The sequence below is a fragment of the Copadichromis virginalis genome, linkage group LG9 (assembly GCF_057382275.1).
Source record: "Copadichromis virginalis isolate Kocher_CV1m ecotype Utaka linkage group LG9, C_Virginalis_male_GT1.1, whole genome shotgun sequence".
NCBI lineage: Eukaryota > Metazoa > Chordata > Actinopteri > Cichliformes > Cichlidae > Copadichromis > Copadichromis virginalis.
Window position 1 is genome coordinate 24275216 of NC_140626.1, and position 15129 is coordinate 24290344.

General features: G+C 41.6%; 1 protein-coding gene across 1 annotated transcript in view; it reads right to left on the reverse strand.

The window, feature by feature from the left end:
- The window catches only part of oxsr1b (oxidative stress responsive kinase 1b), a 43978-nt gene that overhangs the window by 13160 nt on the left and 15689 nt on the right, over positions 1–15129 (reverse strand). The window contains exons 4-9 of the mRNA XM_085468309.1: positions 8586–8727; positions 1427–1482; positions 1090–1199; positions 646–747; positions 421–554; positions 72–120 (exon numbers count right to left, since the gene is read on the reverse strand). Coding sequence (XP_085324435.1) covers positions 72–120; positions 421–554; positions 646–747; positions 1090–1199; positions 1427–1482; positions 8586–8727 — 593 coding nt within the window. The remainder of the gene's footprint in view (positions 1–71; positions 121–420; positions 555–645; positions 748–1089; positions 1200–1426; positions 1483–8585; positions 8728–15129) is intronic.

Sequence of the window (15129 nt, forward strand, 5' to 3'; positions counted from 1 at the left end):
GAAGCAGAGATGCTGCTGACTCACTGTGCAAAAGATTCGGTCTAAGTTGTGGAGGCAGCTCAAACACCTACCTTTGCCTTCTGAAAGAATTTATGCTTCAACAACTCTGATGATGTTGGCCTGAAAAAGAACAGCGACACTGAATTAGTTCTGTTAACCTGACTGATTCGGCTTTGCGGCTGCCAATAATAAATTTGTAAATGTTGTACAACTAGGTTTTTTATCTAGTGAAACAATGTCGCTGGAACAACAAGTCTGCTCAGTATGACTCCAGTAACAGGTTGCTTTGTTTCACATGTAAATCCGCTCTACTCAGTGTAAACTGACAGACTGTAAATCAATTTTGTAATTACCGCAGATGAGCAAAAATTGCATTTGATTAAAAAAGAAATGTATACAAGTAAATTATAATAAAAGCACCTTTTCTCAGGGTCTTTCTGTAGACACAGTGAGATCATCTTCCTGAAGGATTTGCCGTATTTCTTTACCATCTCCTTATCTGTGATGCCGGTCTCCAGACTTGGAGGGTCATTCTGCAGTGTCAGCATTAAGACCTAAAAGACACGAGAAAGACTTTGACTCACGTCTATTCATCGTTACGGTAAAATAGTAATAATCTAGCTTGTTAGGCATATTAAACTGTACCTTCATCGGTGGGTATTTGTGATAAGGTGCAGCTCCTGAAGCGAGCTCAATGGCCGTGATCCCAAAACTCCAAATATCTGCTTTGAAATCATAACCCCTCACCTGTTCAAGAAAGACACAGTGATTTACAACTTTGTACCGCATCACCTCATTCAAGTCAAAAGATACATCAGACTCCTCACTAGCTCCAGCTAGTTCTGCACTGCAGTAGAAAAAAAAATAAAAAATAAAAAAAATAAAATAAAATGCAAGATAAGACTGTTTAATAATAATAATAATAATAATCTGCTAGTTTAATTCCTCCTGCCTTACTGGTGATGGTGCAGCAGAATGGCAGATTTCTAAAACGGTCTAAAATTAGGTCAAAACAAAAATATCTGCTTTGCAATTGGCCGTTTGTGCCTCCAAGAAACTCGGCTACTTCCTTCCTAGACGAGGACTGACCTGCTCCATGACCTCTGGGGCCATCCAGCATGGCGTTCCCACGAAAGTCTTGCGCACTTTATTTCGAGTGATGTCACCTCCCGTGGCTAGAAAGGCACTGACGCCAAAGTCTGAATGAAAAGAAAGTGAGACAAACAGACAAATAGCCCAAAGCAGCGAGTCAATAATGTTATTGTCGAGAGAGCGTGTTTCCCTCCACAGACTGCAGCTCATGTGCATAAATACACCGAGAAACATTCAGATGTCGAACGGGGGAGCAATAAATGAGGCTGCGGCACATTAACTCCAATCACTAATGACAGCAGAGGAAAGGCGCTGTTGCCTTCTGGGTAAATACCTGCAATCTGCACTGAACCATCATCCCCGAGGAGAATGTTTCCAGCCTTAAGATCTCTGCGAAGACAAGACAAGAATTTGTATATGAAACGAACATTTCTCACACAGCTGTCACATCAAAAATGCAAAGACATTTAAAGTCTGAATAATTTGAGTATTGAGGAATTCTTTCAGTTCAAAAGCACTTACAATTTGTAGGAGGCATCATCAAGCAACTTATAATTTTAGCACCATTTCTTTTGTTGAGAGACTTCATTACAGACACAGTCTGTGGTTAATTTGTTCATCCCTGCTCAGCCTCCCCTGGTGGCGATAAGAGGATTCAGCAGGGACGGCTGCCTGACTGCCTGTCTGCCACACAGAACGAATACTGCCACCTCACCAGCCAGACACAGAGTTGTCATAGCAACAGAGATAATGACGAAGGGTCAAGCGAAAGGCGAGGATATAAAAAAAATAAATAAAAATAAATAAAGGATAGCAGCAGTGTCACTGAGGACCACAGCTAGTGCTCTGTGCTGTCCAGCCTCTCAGGAAATCAATGTACATTTTAACACTGTAACACTAAAAGCTCACAGAATGCCAAGTACAGATTACTACACCCGAAAGATTTGCTTTCCAGAAATAGCCCCAAGACTGCACTTTAAATTGCATCGGCAAGCAGACAAACGATTCAAAGGAGACAGAATCGGAGTCACGGAGCAGTTTATGTTGCTACCAGATGGAGGCAGTGCAGTAAAAAGCCTGGAAATCGAATGCTGTAGGATCCAGCCTGCAAACTAAAATGCATCTGAATGAATGTAAAAATAGAATAGGCTTCAGAGCACAGTGTTTGAGATGAGAATGACACAGCTTCCAAGAAACAAAGGCTCTCTTCACCACTTAATTAGGAATATAATTCAATCCAGAAAGACTGTAAAAGAACAAGCCAAATACCAAATATGTGGAGGGGAAAATGCTGCAGAGAGAAATGTGGTGTTTGCACAGATTCTTATGATTCTTGATGAAAGATAGTCAGACAAGACGAGTGCTGAAGCACGTTTACACCTTTAGATTTTCCGATTTGTCCAGAGGTTCCAGTTTATCAAAAACTACTCAAGGAACTAGAGAAGGCAGTTTGGCTTCAGGCCTTTTCTCCTGCAGCTACAAGCTCGGTGCACAGTTTTACCCAAGAAAGCATGCATAAGGGAGCCAAGAGTTTGTAGGCCACGCTTTAGATTTTTGGTTCAAATGCTGATGAATACTTGAGTGTAGAGGCCACTTTCAGTGAGAGTGCTTCACTGAAAACACCACACAGCCAAAAGATGTTGTAGTGACAGGGAGTGGGTAAATGCTGAGTACCAGAGGGAAGGAAGGCAGCGAACGTGACAATATTAGGACATTAGGAATGTTAAAGATGGGGATCCCTACTTCAGGGCTAAATGACTTTATGGATTAAACAGCTCTCGAGAAGCAGGCTGGGATACTAAGCATGCTGGTTGCACCAATGTCTTCTCTAAGCTACAGCTGAGGCAGAAAGAGCTGATTGTGCTCAATACTTTAATGTGAATTTATATCTAGGGGAGCCCAATTATGTAACAGTCACTGTAGGGACACAGATGCAGAGGAACAGAAAGGGTGGATGAGAAGTGAACATGACAGCGTTTGCTACTGGCTTTGAGACAGACTGTTAGAAATGTCTTCTGTCATACAAGTGTCTGAGCTCGTGGTTCTCCAGCTTGTCCCGCTGTCACTTCGCCGCCCTGACATAACAGCTCGGTGACATCAGGTCACAGTATCTCATAGTTCCCCGCACTTGTTACTTTTTCTTAGACGACCATTTTTACTTCAGAAATTAGGATAGGAATATTTTACGTCTGATAGTTAGATGTTGCTATTTAAAACAGGACTGGAAAGGTGGTGCTGAGTGGACCAACTAAGCTAAAAGGAAGGTTTGGAGGTATCCTCAGATTACCTCTCCTCATTTGCACAGTCACCGTCTTTCTCTGAAGGTCCAGTCGTGTCTTTTCATGCTTGTGATTCAGCATTTATTCTAGCCATCTTAGTAGGTTCTTTTTAGTATTAAAGTCTAAGCCTAAGAGTGTACAGCCAGTAGTTTGGGCACAATAGTCTTCTGAGCAAAATACAAACACTGGTAAGCTAACATGTTCACAGCTACAAGTCAAATATGTTGGTGCTAGCAATGCTGACTGTTGCATTGGCATGCTACATTTGCTAATCTGAGTTAAAAAACAGACTACAGCTAAAGCAGACAGGACTGACCTAAGAAGCAAAACAGAGGTGTTTAGTTCAAAAACTATATTTGTACTTCCTTATATTAAAATAAGGTGGGTTTTTAAGCAGTTTTTTTTTTTTTAAATGGTTCTTTCCACGTGACATTAAATTATATGTAGCCATTAACGTCGCCTAACTGTTTTGACATTTCACTGGACATTAAAATTTCAACCTGCTGGAGGCAACAAGGGAAAAAAGTTATCAGGGTTCAAAATTGGAGGATTGGAAAATTTTAAAGAAGTACTTGAGGGCCGCAAGAAGTTGCAATCTGAGTCATTATGTCCCAGTGAATCAAACTCGTCTGCATTGTGTCTCTTTACAACAGGGGACTCGACTCAATAAAACCAGGTGGCAACCAGTTATTACATAAAAACAAGGGCAACCATGCCTTGCCATGCAATGTCATTTTGCAGAATTTTTGAATTTGTCTTAAATCTGTGAGGTTCTGGTTGAATGTAAGGAGTTAATGTGGATTTCTCTGCATGCAGACAACAACAAATTTGCAATTTATCATAGTTAATCACAAACAGATTGCATGTAATTTCCCAATTTCAACACATTCAACTGCAAATTAAGAGCAGATTGAGTCAGTGTTAGTGCCAGTTTATCGCAGTATTGATGCACCAAAGTCACTTTGAAGACAACAACTGACCGTTACTGATCGCAGACCTGGTCCCTGTCTTCAAAGCAACAATTTCAAAAGGCAAGGAGACTGCACGTTTATTACACATGATTGCAATAATTTAGCTCTCCAACCACTAACCACTGTTTTTCCTTGTGTGACTGTAATATTATACAGCTGCTTAGGTATTTCAAACAGGGGAAAAAATGAAACAAAAAAAACACTGTTGATGTATTGATACCAATGGACAAATACTCTTTGTTTCTCAAAACAGCTTCTTTTCAAGGTACATCAGTCCTAACTTTAATGCTTCTTTTATAAAGAAACCGTAATGTTAGCAATGATTCTCTCATGTCCTCAGAGTGACTTCAGCATCTACATTTCCATATATGACATCATCATCACCACTGCAGTCGTGACATGCTCCTGTTCAGCGTGTTGAAATTGACCGAAAACAAATAATCCCTCGAAAATAATTTTGTATGAGGATTTTCACTTATAACACGCTCTGCTGTGAAAGAAAAACACGTGAAGCTCTCCATCATTCACAAAGCGTGATGAAGACGATCTAATTGAACCTCCTGCATTCATTCAGGAACTGTGTAGGCTGTGGTTCACTGCAGTAGATTGTGATGCTCTGAGAAAAGGGGCTGCAGAGTGTGGCCAGTCATTAAGATTCACAGGAAAGGAAAAGGAGGAGGAGGAGGAGGAGAGAGGAGCTGGTGACACAATGCACCATGCAAGTTCAAAGAAATACTGGAGCAGATATGGGGTGGGGGGAGTAAATTTAAAGAGAAAAAAAAATGAACTCTTAGAGTTATCGAGACATATGTTCAGTAGAGTGTTTCGCCCCCTTATATGCAGTGTAACCAAATTCTAAAATGTTTCCAGAATTTAAAAGGTGTTATCTGAGCAAAAGATACTAAATGGTGAACAAGATACATGTGGTGTTTTCACATTTATGACCTGCTGAAATTATAGCCGGGCAATAGTCAGGTGGGAACAGCCATGGTATGAAACTGTCAAGAAGATTTATCATTCTCATCTGGCAGACTGTGCACCTTGCATCTCCACCAGGTCACCTCCTATGACATTACATCCCGGTGCCAGGCACACAGTGGCCCTAACAGGGCAGTAAAAAGAAGGTTTATTAGGTGCCTTGTGGGTCTTCTGCAGATTTTTCCATCCTCCCCTCTTTCCAGAATACCATCATCCCAACAAAATGATTTTTCTTCTGCATCCACTTTAATTGGCGTTTCCATATCCCTGAATTTCACATTGTATTTGAAATCAAACCAGAGACCACCATGACTTGATCATACCCAAACCACGCAGTGAGTCATTTGCTCGGCAAAGCCCTCTCATGTACCTCATTAGTGAAGTTTAAGAGATGCGTAACACCAAGAGCTCACCACAACAGTAAGATCGCTGCTGCCCAGGAGGCTTTAGCTACTGAACTCCAACAAATCAACTTGGAAAAAAGTCAAGCACAAGTTTTATTCTTCTCTTATGTGTTTGGTGACTGAATGCTGTTAAAATTAGAGGACAAGTGTCACCTTTGAATCAGGGACTTTTCAGACTGCTGTGAATGAGAAGGTGAAGCAATTCACCGTCTTGTGATAAATGTCTCCGCTTCAGCCCACAGCTCAGGTCGTAAGACTCTAATTGCTTTCCTGCAGTCCTGGCCTGCATGGAACGTATCATGTGACACTTTCTGTTTTCCCCTCCTGTCTCATAAAGCCTCAGCCCCTTGACTCTTTCCTCACCCCTGCCCCGAGGCTCCGACTCATATGATCCAGCTTACACGGGGTGAAAACAGGGCCGTATGTGGATATTTACATCAGCAAGCGCTCGTCAACTCGTCACCCTTTACTCTCTTCACGTCAAGAACTTTCAACGCTGGAGTTACGTTACATTTTCATTCTCACAAATCACACCTTGCAGTCCAGGGCTGGAGTGACGTGGAGGATTAACGATCTAGTCGCGATTCTATATTGTCTCCTTCCAACAGACACCAGTAAAAAAGGCAAAAACATTTTCCCCTCTCTGGCACTGACTGATAACCCTGTCAGATTATGCTGAAAGTTGACACTTGCATCCTGCAGCAGAGGCACCGCTGCGGTGGAGTTTTCTTTTAATTAACACATTAATTTAAACAGTGTTTATTGTAAGTCCTTTTACCTCCATCTGTAGTTTCTATATGACAGAGTATTTTTCTAATTAGCAGCTTAATGAGCTGATGATATCATTGTCTATTAGTTCAGCTACACAGGTGTTGACAATACATTCCTCATCCGAGCTCATGGTCGAACAAGCCTCTCTCCGTTTCTCATTGGCATTCTACTCTGATTACTGCTGAGCACTTATCCATGGCAAAAAGCTATGCATTATTTACGCACGTAGCCTGACCAAGGCTAAGCGAATGCCGGTGGGAGAACAGAGGAGTGTGAATAAGTGAGCAATGAATATTACATACGTAGGAAATATTATGGTGGCTTAGAGTTCATTATAACAGCCTGAGTGCAGGGACTTAGCTAGGTCTTGAACTGGCTTAAAGGGGAGCTTTTGGTATTTCCTGTGGCATGCAAATCTGTCATTGACACATTTAACTTGCATATTCATAGAGAAACTCTTTATCATCATTAGCCTGTGAAAGCTGTGAGTCTGCTTTCAGATGCTTTTCAGCACCTATTAAAAACACAGTGATTACGCCTTCACAGTTTTTAAACTAAGATGATACATCTAAATTGAACAGACTGATTTTCATTCACAATCATTCTTAAGTGGTAAGCCACAAAGCAATCATTGCTGCTTCCCCCCCCATTTGTTGCATCCCACTGGTGAAGTATTGCCACGTCACAATATACATAACAATGACCCTGACCTTCAGAAGTGAATGTGTCCATTACTAGTGCGCAGTCAAATGCCTCATCTGATGACTAATCTGATACAAACCACTAACATATCATTTTCTTAAAACAAAATCAAGCAAGTTCAAAATGATTCTTTATCTTAAAGCACTGGACCTTATTGTAGCATATCTGTTTATCCTGTGGGAAAGAAACCATTTCAACTCATATGCCATACTTAGAAAACTTTCTCCTGATTGGCTGCCCCTCAAAACAGAAGGTTCAACCAGCAGGTGGCTGCAACCTTTAACAAACTATTTAATCAATGTAGATATAAATATATTTTTTATATTTATATCTGTATTTATATCAGTTGGTGGCTATTAATTTAACTATTTGAGTATGAGCCCCTGGAATCTGTAGCATGTGTCATTTTCATGGCAGTGTCCGATTTACAAAGGCTGGAGCTGGGCAAGCTGTGATGTCACCAGCTTTTTCTGGTTCTTTATTCATGCCCCTTGTGGATAAACCTCTGGTCTTTGATGGAAGATCGATGGGAAGACTAGCATGCTCTGAGATCAGTTACCATCTGCGTGTTTATGGAAACAGAACTAGCATTTGCAAGTTTAAGTTTTCTCTTCCTAGCTACCTCAGACAGTGCAGTGTACAAAGACTCTGAACAGCCCATTAGCTTGGAAATCCATGATGATGGAGAAGGGGCATAAACTTGTGCCACTTGTGGTTTAAAAAACAAAAAGCACGAGGATAGCAGGCTCTAGCAATATTGTTATATTATGAGAAATGACTTCATTGAGTTCAATTACCAGATTTGCACAACCTTAATTTTTTTTTATTAATATTTTAACCCCCTTAATCATCTCACACAAAATTCAGCTATGGCTGTTTAAAATTTTATTAATATACTTTAAGTCAAAGTTTAGGCCTGTTTTTTTATTACGTTTGTTTTTCTGTTTCTTTAAGAAACTTAAACCAGAACAGCTCTACTACACATGTGTGATTGATATAGTCCATTATAAAAACCTTTAATGAGCCCAGTAAGAGCAGCCATTACCATGGCTTTTAAGGAAAGACGTCTGAGCTTGATTTATGTATTCATTAATATTAAGGACTAATAATTAAATCTGCATGTCAAAAACATCAAGTTTTGGTGGCCTACCATAAATTTATACAGGAATCTCTTCTATGCAGACAGTATGATGTGATTTAATGTTGCAGTTACACACATATTCACACATATGCTTCAATACAAATACAAACTGCCCAGCATAAAAACATAATGTCCTAGGGTAGCAAAGCAGGCATATTATTAGCATGACACTATTAGCGACAGAGGAGAGAATATCAGGGGCTGTGTTTCTGCTCAATAAACCCTCAAGCACAACAGGCCTGGTTACCTGTGGATCTGTCCGTTCTTGTGTAGGTACTCCAGGCCCTCAAGAACATCTCTCAACACTGTGGCTATGCTGGCCTCATCCAGGACGCCGGTCTTGTGCTCCCCTCGTGAGATGATATGCTTGATCACATCCAGCACTGAGCCTGGAAAGCAAAAACATTGCAACTCTTCATTTTACTTTACTGCTAACAATCAGTTTTCAACAATGTTCAGACTGGTCAGAAAAATCGTTTCTCGTTGTAAATGATGATCCAGAGTCATCGCAGGCCAGCGTGTACCATTTGTTAAGTCTACTCCAAACCAAATCCTTTTTATGAAAACACATACTTCCTCATGGATTGGCAGACATTCAGTCAAGATAACTCAAAGTATAATCTTACATTGTTTGGACAAATTAGATTTTGGGGTACACAAGGATCTTTCTCCCGGCTCCAGTAAAACTGATTTAATTAAAGGAAAAAACAAATCATTCAGCTTTGTTAAAATAGAGCACTTTAACCATAAACAGCTCCATGACCTTTTAATTTGGCAATGGCAAAACAAACAATAGATGGGGAAATGGAGGGGGACTGGAACAAGCCAGAACATTAATAACCAAAGGGTAAGCCCAACCTTTAGAAGAATCCCTACTGTGCTAGGATTTTTAAGATCAAATAAGAAAACAGCAGCTACGCTTGAATTTCTGATGAAAGTGTAAAGTATCACATTATAACTTTAACTATTTATTGCCATAGCACAGTCATACTTTGTACAACAGTACAACTAAATACGGCCCCACATTGGTGCTGGAAAAAAGGCCAGCAAATCACAATAAGTAAACACCATATGTACAGCATGTGCAGAAAATATGCAGAGAATATTTTCAGAGATGCAAGTAATTACGGAACATTTCAAGATCAATTTCAGCACAGCTCAGTGATTTGAGTCTTGATTATTGATCTTATATGAAAGGGGACAAAACTAAGCACAACCTGACGTGAATGCATTGGAAATGGATCAAAATCCACATGGGGGGGGGGGATATGTCATCATTTGAGGGTACGAGTCAAACAGTTGTTTTTGTCTTCAGTGAATGGAGAACCAGAGTAGCTGTGTTAACTGACCTGCCCTGATTAGAGCAAAAAAGACAGGTCACTGTGTCTCCAACTGCTTTGCTCCTGTTACATAAAAGAGTGCTATAACTGACTGCTGTCAGTATACAAGCTCCTTTGTGCAGCTTTCCACAAAATAAAAAAAGAAAAAACACACAAAAAAAACCAAATACCTCTCTGAAAAGAGGTCGAGTTATTTGCATTCTGTGTGACAGAAAATTGGGCGACACTGGTGAGTGGTAACAAAGCAGAGAAGCGAAAAGAAAGCCACTTGCCTGACAACCTTTATTGTGCTGCAGCGAGACACAAACGTCACACAGCCACACTGTGCATCTGTCCCTGAAACTCTAAAACAGAAGCTGGAAAAAGGTCCCTTTAAGGTCTGGCGACGGCTCATGACAATTCCAGGTTAAATTGATTGTGTTTTAACAAACAATGCCAGACTAGAGGTGCAAAGATATTTATTTGCTCAATCATTTCAGGATGTCTTCGCCTGCGGCACTTAGTCGAGCACTCGCTGCATTACCCCAGAGGAGCCGAGGATGATGGGCCACCTGAGACTAGACAGTGTTATTACAGAGTCATACACAGAGAGACAGAAAGGCAGAGGAAGAGGGGAGCGAGGGAGAGGCGATGAGTTCAACGGGTTTATCGCGCAGTGACGGTGCAAAGCAGAAAATGTGATTCAGCGCTGAGGGAATGAAACAACGAAAATTCAAGGGAAAAAAACACATGAGGATCGGCAGGAAATGCATCCTAGATGTGTGTTTGAGTGTGAAATAATAGGTGTGTACGTGAGCATGTGAGTGAACTGGGAGAGTAAAAGAAGAGTGCAGCTTCTCTGATGTGACGGCTCTTTGAAGCTCATTGAGAAAAGGCAGCCGGTTTGATTTTTTCTCCCCTCCTTCGTAGATAGTTTCCTTCCTCTCGCAGAGCTTCTGCTCAGTCTGTTTTCCATCTCCATATGTGAAATGGCTCGATGGAGGAGAGAAGGAAAGAGGTGACAGCTGACAATGAGGGAAGCTTTGCGGAAAAGGAGGCTAGGTGAACAGAGCCAAATCCAAATCAGGGGTTATGTAGTCCAAATGAGCTAGCAGATGAATAATAGGATGATTATGAAGCTAATGTGGCAGACCTTACAGGCTTTTTACGCAAGAGAATTTGAAAAGTCATGACTCCACTTGATCTTTATACTATTAAATAAAAGCATCACTTTATTATAAGGCAATGTAGTATTTCACTTTCTTGCCAAGAGGTAGATTAAAAGATCATTACTAAAAGTCTTTATTTCAGGACACACACCGACCAGAACCTCTAAAGTCCACTAACAGGGCTGTTGAGGCTCAGTAGGTAGAGTGGGAGGGTCTACCAATCCAAAGGATCAATTCCCCAGTCTGCTTGTTGAAGTATTCCTGGGCAAGCTGGTTACCCCCTGTGCGAATGTGTGTGCAAATGTTAGACAAAGCACTTAAGTATTTAAAAAAGCACTTGTATGAGGATGAGTGCATTTGATTGGGCTGTAGTAAAAAAGTGCTTTGAGTGCAGTTACAGTAGAAAAGCAATTTATAAGTAGCGGTCCATTTACTTCAGCTGATCTAATTTATTTGTTAAAGATGTCAAATATCAATAATCTCCTATGGTACCTGATGGTTTTTTACAGAGGAAAGAAAAACCACCACATACATTCAAAACAATACTTGACAGGTGGTTGGATGATTGTACGAGTTCTCTATCACTCCATACAGTGGGCTAACTTTAAACTGATCGGTCGCAAGGGCCTCGAGCACCGTCTGTGCGACTGTCCGCGCTGATCGCATCTCTTTAGGCAACTGTTGCTGTTTTTGTAAAGAAAACTTGCACCTAAAAAAAGATTCTTGCAGGAAAGCACGTTCACAGAACTGCTTGGCAAGTGACTGGACAAACCAGCTATTATATCTCACTTATAACATGCTCAGAGCTGCATGTTTCAGGTGTTGGCCAGTAGTTTCTCATGGAACACTGCTTGGTGAGTAACTGACTGCTTGGCTACAAGTGAATAGCTTGAAATCTGGAGAGATTGAATCTCTTGTGATTGTGATCTCATGAATTGTGCAAGAATCCCACTGCCTGGCAAGGCTGCTGACAAGTCTCTTTTAAACTAAAGTGGCCCGAGGAAAAGGTCCCGCAAGTGCAAACACACACAGCATGATGCAGGCTTTGGAGGATTACTAAATGCCAGCCTTGTCAGCCTCTTTCAGATTCATCTGATTGAACTCTTCATGCCTCATTAGGTTGTTTTAGCAAACTGACAATGACTGACAGGTTAACAGTCCAAAGGTTCATTCTGCATGGGAAAGACACCTGATAGGTTAGAAATCCAGAGGACGAGTTCTTACAAATCACATGGAATAAATTAAGCCTTCACAGTGGAGTGCACTGTGGAGAATATAAACACTGCAAAAATAATTATTTCAATTACATTCATGCACATTTTTAGTGACTAAGCGGCAGCACTTTTCCATTTCTCTGCTTTATCTATGAACGTCACCTTTGCAGACTATTCTTATGATCAGAGCAGGAACTTTGAGATCTAGAGAGGATGAGAGAGTAAAAAAGGGGGAGGAGGGGTATGGGGAAGTGAGAGCTGTTGCCAACTGTGCTAAAGGCCAATGGGGAATGCCAAGTAAAGTTGGAGGAAGAAAGTGACGACAGCATATGGGAGGGGTTGCAGCAAGGCAAGGGTGGTGTAAAAATATGGTTACTGGTTCAGACTGAAAGAAGCCTGTCAGAAACTTTTAATAAGATGCAAAATTTTAGGAGGGTTGGATTTCATAGTCTTCTCTACGTGAACCTGGAGACGCCTCGAAAAGCTCCCCATCAGCTTTTAGCAGCAGCTGAGGACCACACTACGATCTGAGAAATCCACCGGCTCCGAACTCGGCAGAGCTTTTTCATGTGCTAAATTCAATCATATCTGCTGTCAGCCGGGCTCTACTTTGGGTGGCAGTGCATTGAGCTCAGCAGCAGCGCAGGTACAGTTGGCCGGGAAAAGTTGCCGTTTGATCTGGAAACGCATTCCTTTTCTTGCTTTGGCACGACTCACTCCATCCCTGTGGGTTTCCGAAGATGTATCTTCGTTGAGAGTTGAGTCAGTGACAGCTTAAGCGACGCTGTAATGAAACAGTCCTTCACATGTCACATTCAGAACAGGAATTTCCTGAAAAACTATGCCTGCAGCGCACCTACTTTGAAACTCAACTCTGCAAGTTAAGCCTTGAATGGGAGAGTCAGATAAGAGATCCGTCCCGTGTTAGGGTTAGACCTCAAATACATTAAAGGGAACATTAAATCTACAACACTGTGGCACATATACTAAAGAAGCATCATCACCAACTTACTACTTATCAAAAGGTGGCTAACAGCGTGCCACTCTTATCCCAGTAGCACATGCTAGTCCTCAGGCGTGTTGCCAGTTAGGAGTAGAAAACCCCTAAATGGCACTTGAACATGCCAAGTCAGACACTTGGCATTCAAAAGGTTCTAAAGGTTTCTAAGAACTGACTTCAATTTACAAACTACTTTTAGTGATCTAATTTTTTCTGCTTCTGTGCTCGTTGGCTTTTACATTCTCCAAATCACCGTCTATGATCTCGACAACTTACTGAGATTAGTGTCCACTTCAACAGGTCTCTTATAGTTTCCAGTACCCTTTTCCCATACACAGATTTTCCAAAGGCATTCAGTCCCAGATGTTCTGCATTTTCATTTTCACCTACCTAAGAGACACACATGAATAAAGTTAAGCTAACCAGCTAGGCCCAGCTCTTTCTGGTTTAAGTTATTGCCTTATTGGCCAAGCTCCTATCAAAGAGGTCCTCAATATTATTCAGCTGCTTGTTCAGACAGCATCCTCTCCTGTAGTCAGACAAACTTTAGTGTCTGTTAATGTGGTCGGGCACTAGTACGGACAGCCAGGCAGCACTAATCAGAAACTGCACAGGTGGAGAACTGGTTCATGGGCTCTGCTGCCTGACGCTGCAGAGAACAAAAACTATAATCACCACCTGCAGTCCAAGAAGGGGACCGTGGAGTTTGTCAGCAGGATAAGAGACTCACTTGAGAGGCTGATTACATTTGTCTGTATTATCAGTCTCACACCATTATAATTCTAACTGTAAGATAGTTAAAGTAACCAAGTTATTCCATAGCTAAAAGTACCCTCAGTTTAGAGTTCCTTTTGTGTTAGTCAACATAAGCAATAGTCAGAAATCATCTTATTCTTAATGTTATAGTTTCAGAAAACATAAATTATGTCTGAAAGTGTGAATAGGTGCTGCAGTATGTAAAACAACATTTTTCTCTACTAGCAATGACACCTGACGAACTTGACTTTTTAGCCAAAAACTGTTTAAAATGTCTTTAAAAAAATATCCAAAACATGTCCAGTGTTTATCTTCCAGAAGCATAAGAAAGAAATCAGGGTGGAGCTGTAGGGTGGAGGGTTTCTTACGCTCCATCAAGCCACAGCAGCTGCAGACAGAAGCTTGCCTTCCTCTGGGCTGGTATGCTCTGCCTGTGGAGTGATGGTCTATACACTCGACCTCATTTCAGGTCCGTCTCCATGGCAGACGTCGCCATGGCCATCATTTAATTACTCTGCACAATAAAACCCAACATCAAGGCCTTCTGTTAAACTGGGATAAGGGGAACGAGAGAGCCCATCTTGAGTGGTGTCTGCTCCTGCTGTGAAGCTGGCCGTTTGCTTAAGCGTCGCTTGGCGGGCACAGTGCTCTGGGCACAGCTGCAAGACGGCTGCCAAGGGACTCCTGACTCGAGTATCTGAGTGCGCCAAGCACGCCACCTGGGCACTATCCGTTACAGTGGGACGCTGTTTACACAGGGGGACTGGAGTACCAAGGGAGTGTAAATGTTTAGTATGTTAGTGTGTTTGTGTACATTTGTGCTTGAACAGCTAAGTGTTTGAGATGGAAAGCAGGTTGAAGAGGCAGATGAGTGGTCTCTGCATCACTGTAAACAAATCACCATCACTCTCATTACTCTCATAGATGACAAAAGTTTGGCAGAAAACACATTTCTCTGGATGCCTTTTCTGTCTCTGCAAGGTCCAAGGTAAAATCTCGACTACCTCACAGCCCTGATGGAAAAGCCCAAATACATGTTGTTGATGAAATTAAACCTGAACAATATAATCAGTTCCAGATGTAACAGTTGTATTCTGAGGTTTTCTTCTTCCATGGTGGCCTCCTCTTCACGCTCCTCTCACTAGTTAATTGCAGCACTGCCACATGGATGCCATGACGCCAGCCTGTGGGTTGTTATTACCTCTGCTCTGTCATTAGCTCCAGCACTGTACTGAATTAAAGCCCGGAAAGAACTGCAGCTCACAGGGGACACAATGAGGATCAGTGTTGTCACATTCCCCACAATCACAGTTAACATCACCGACAGCAAGAA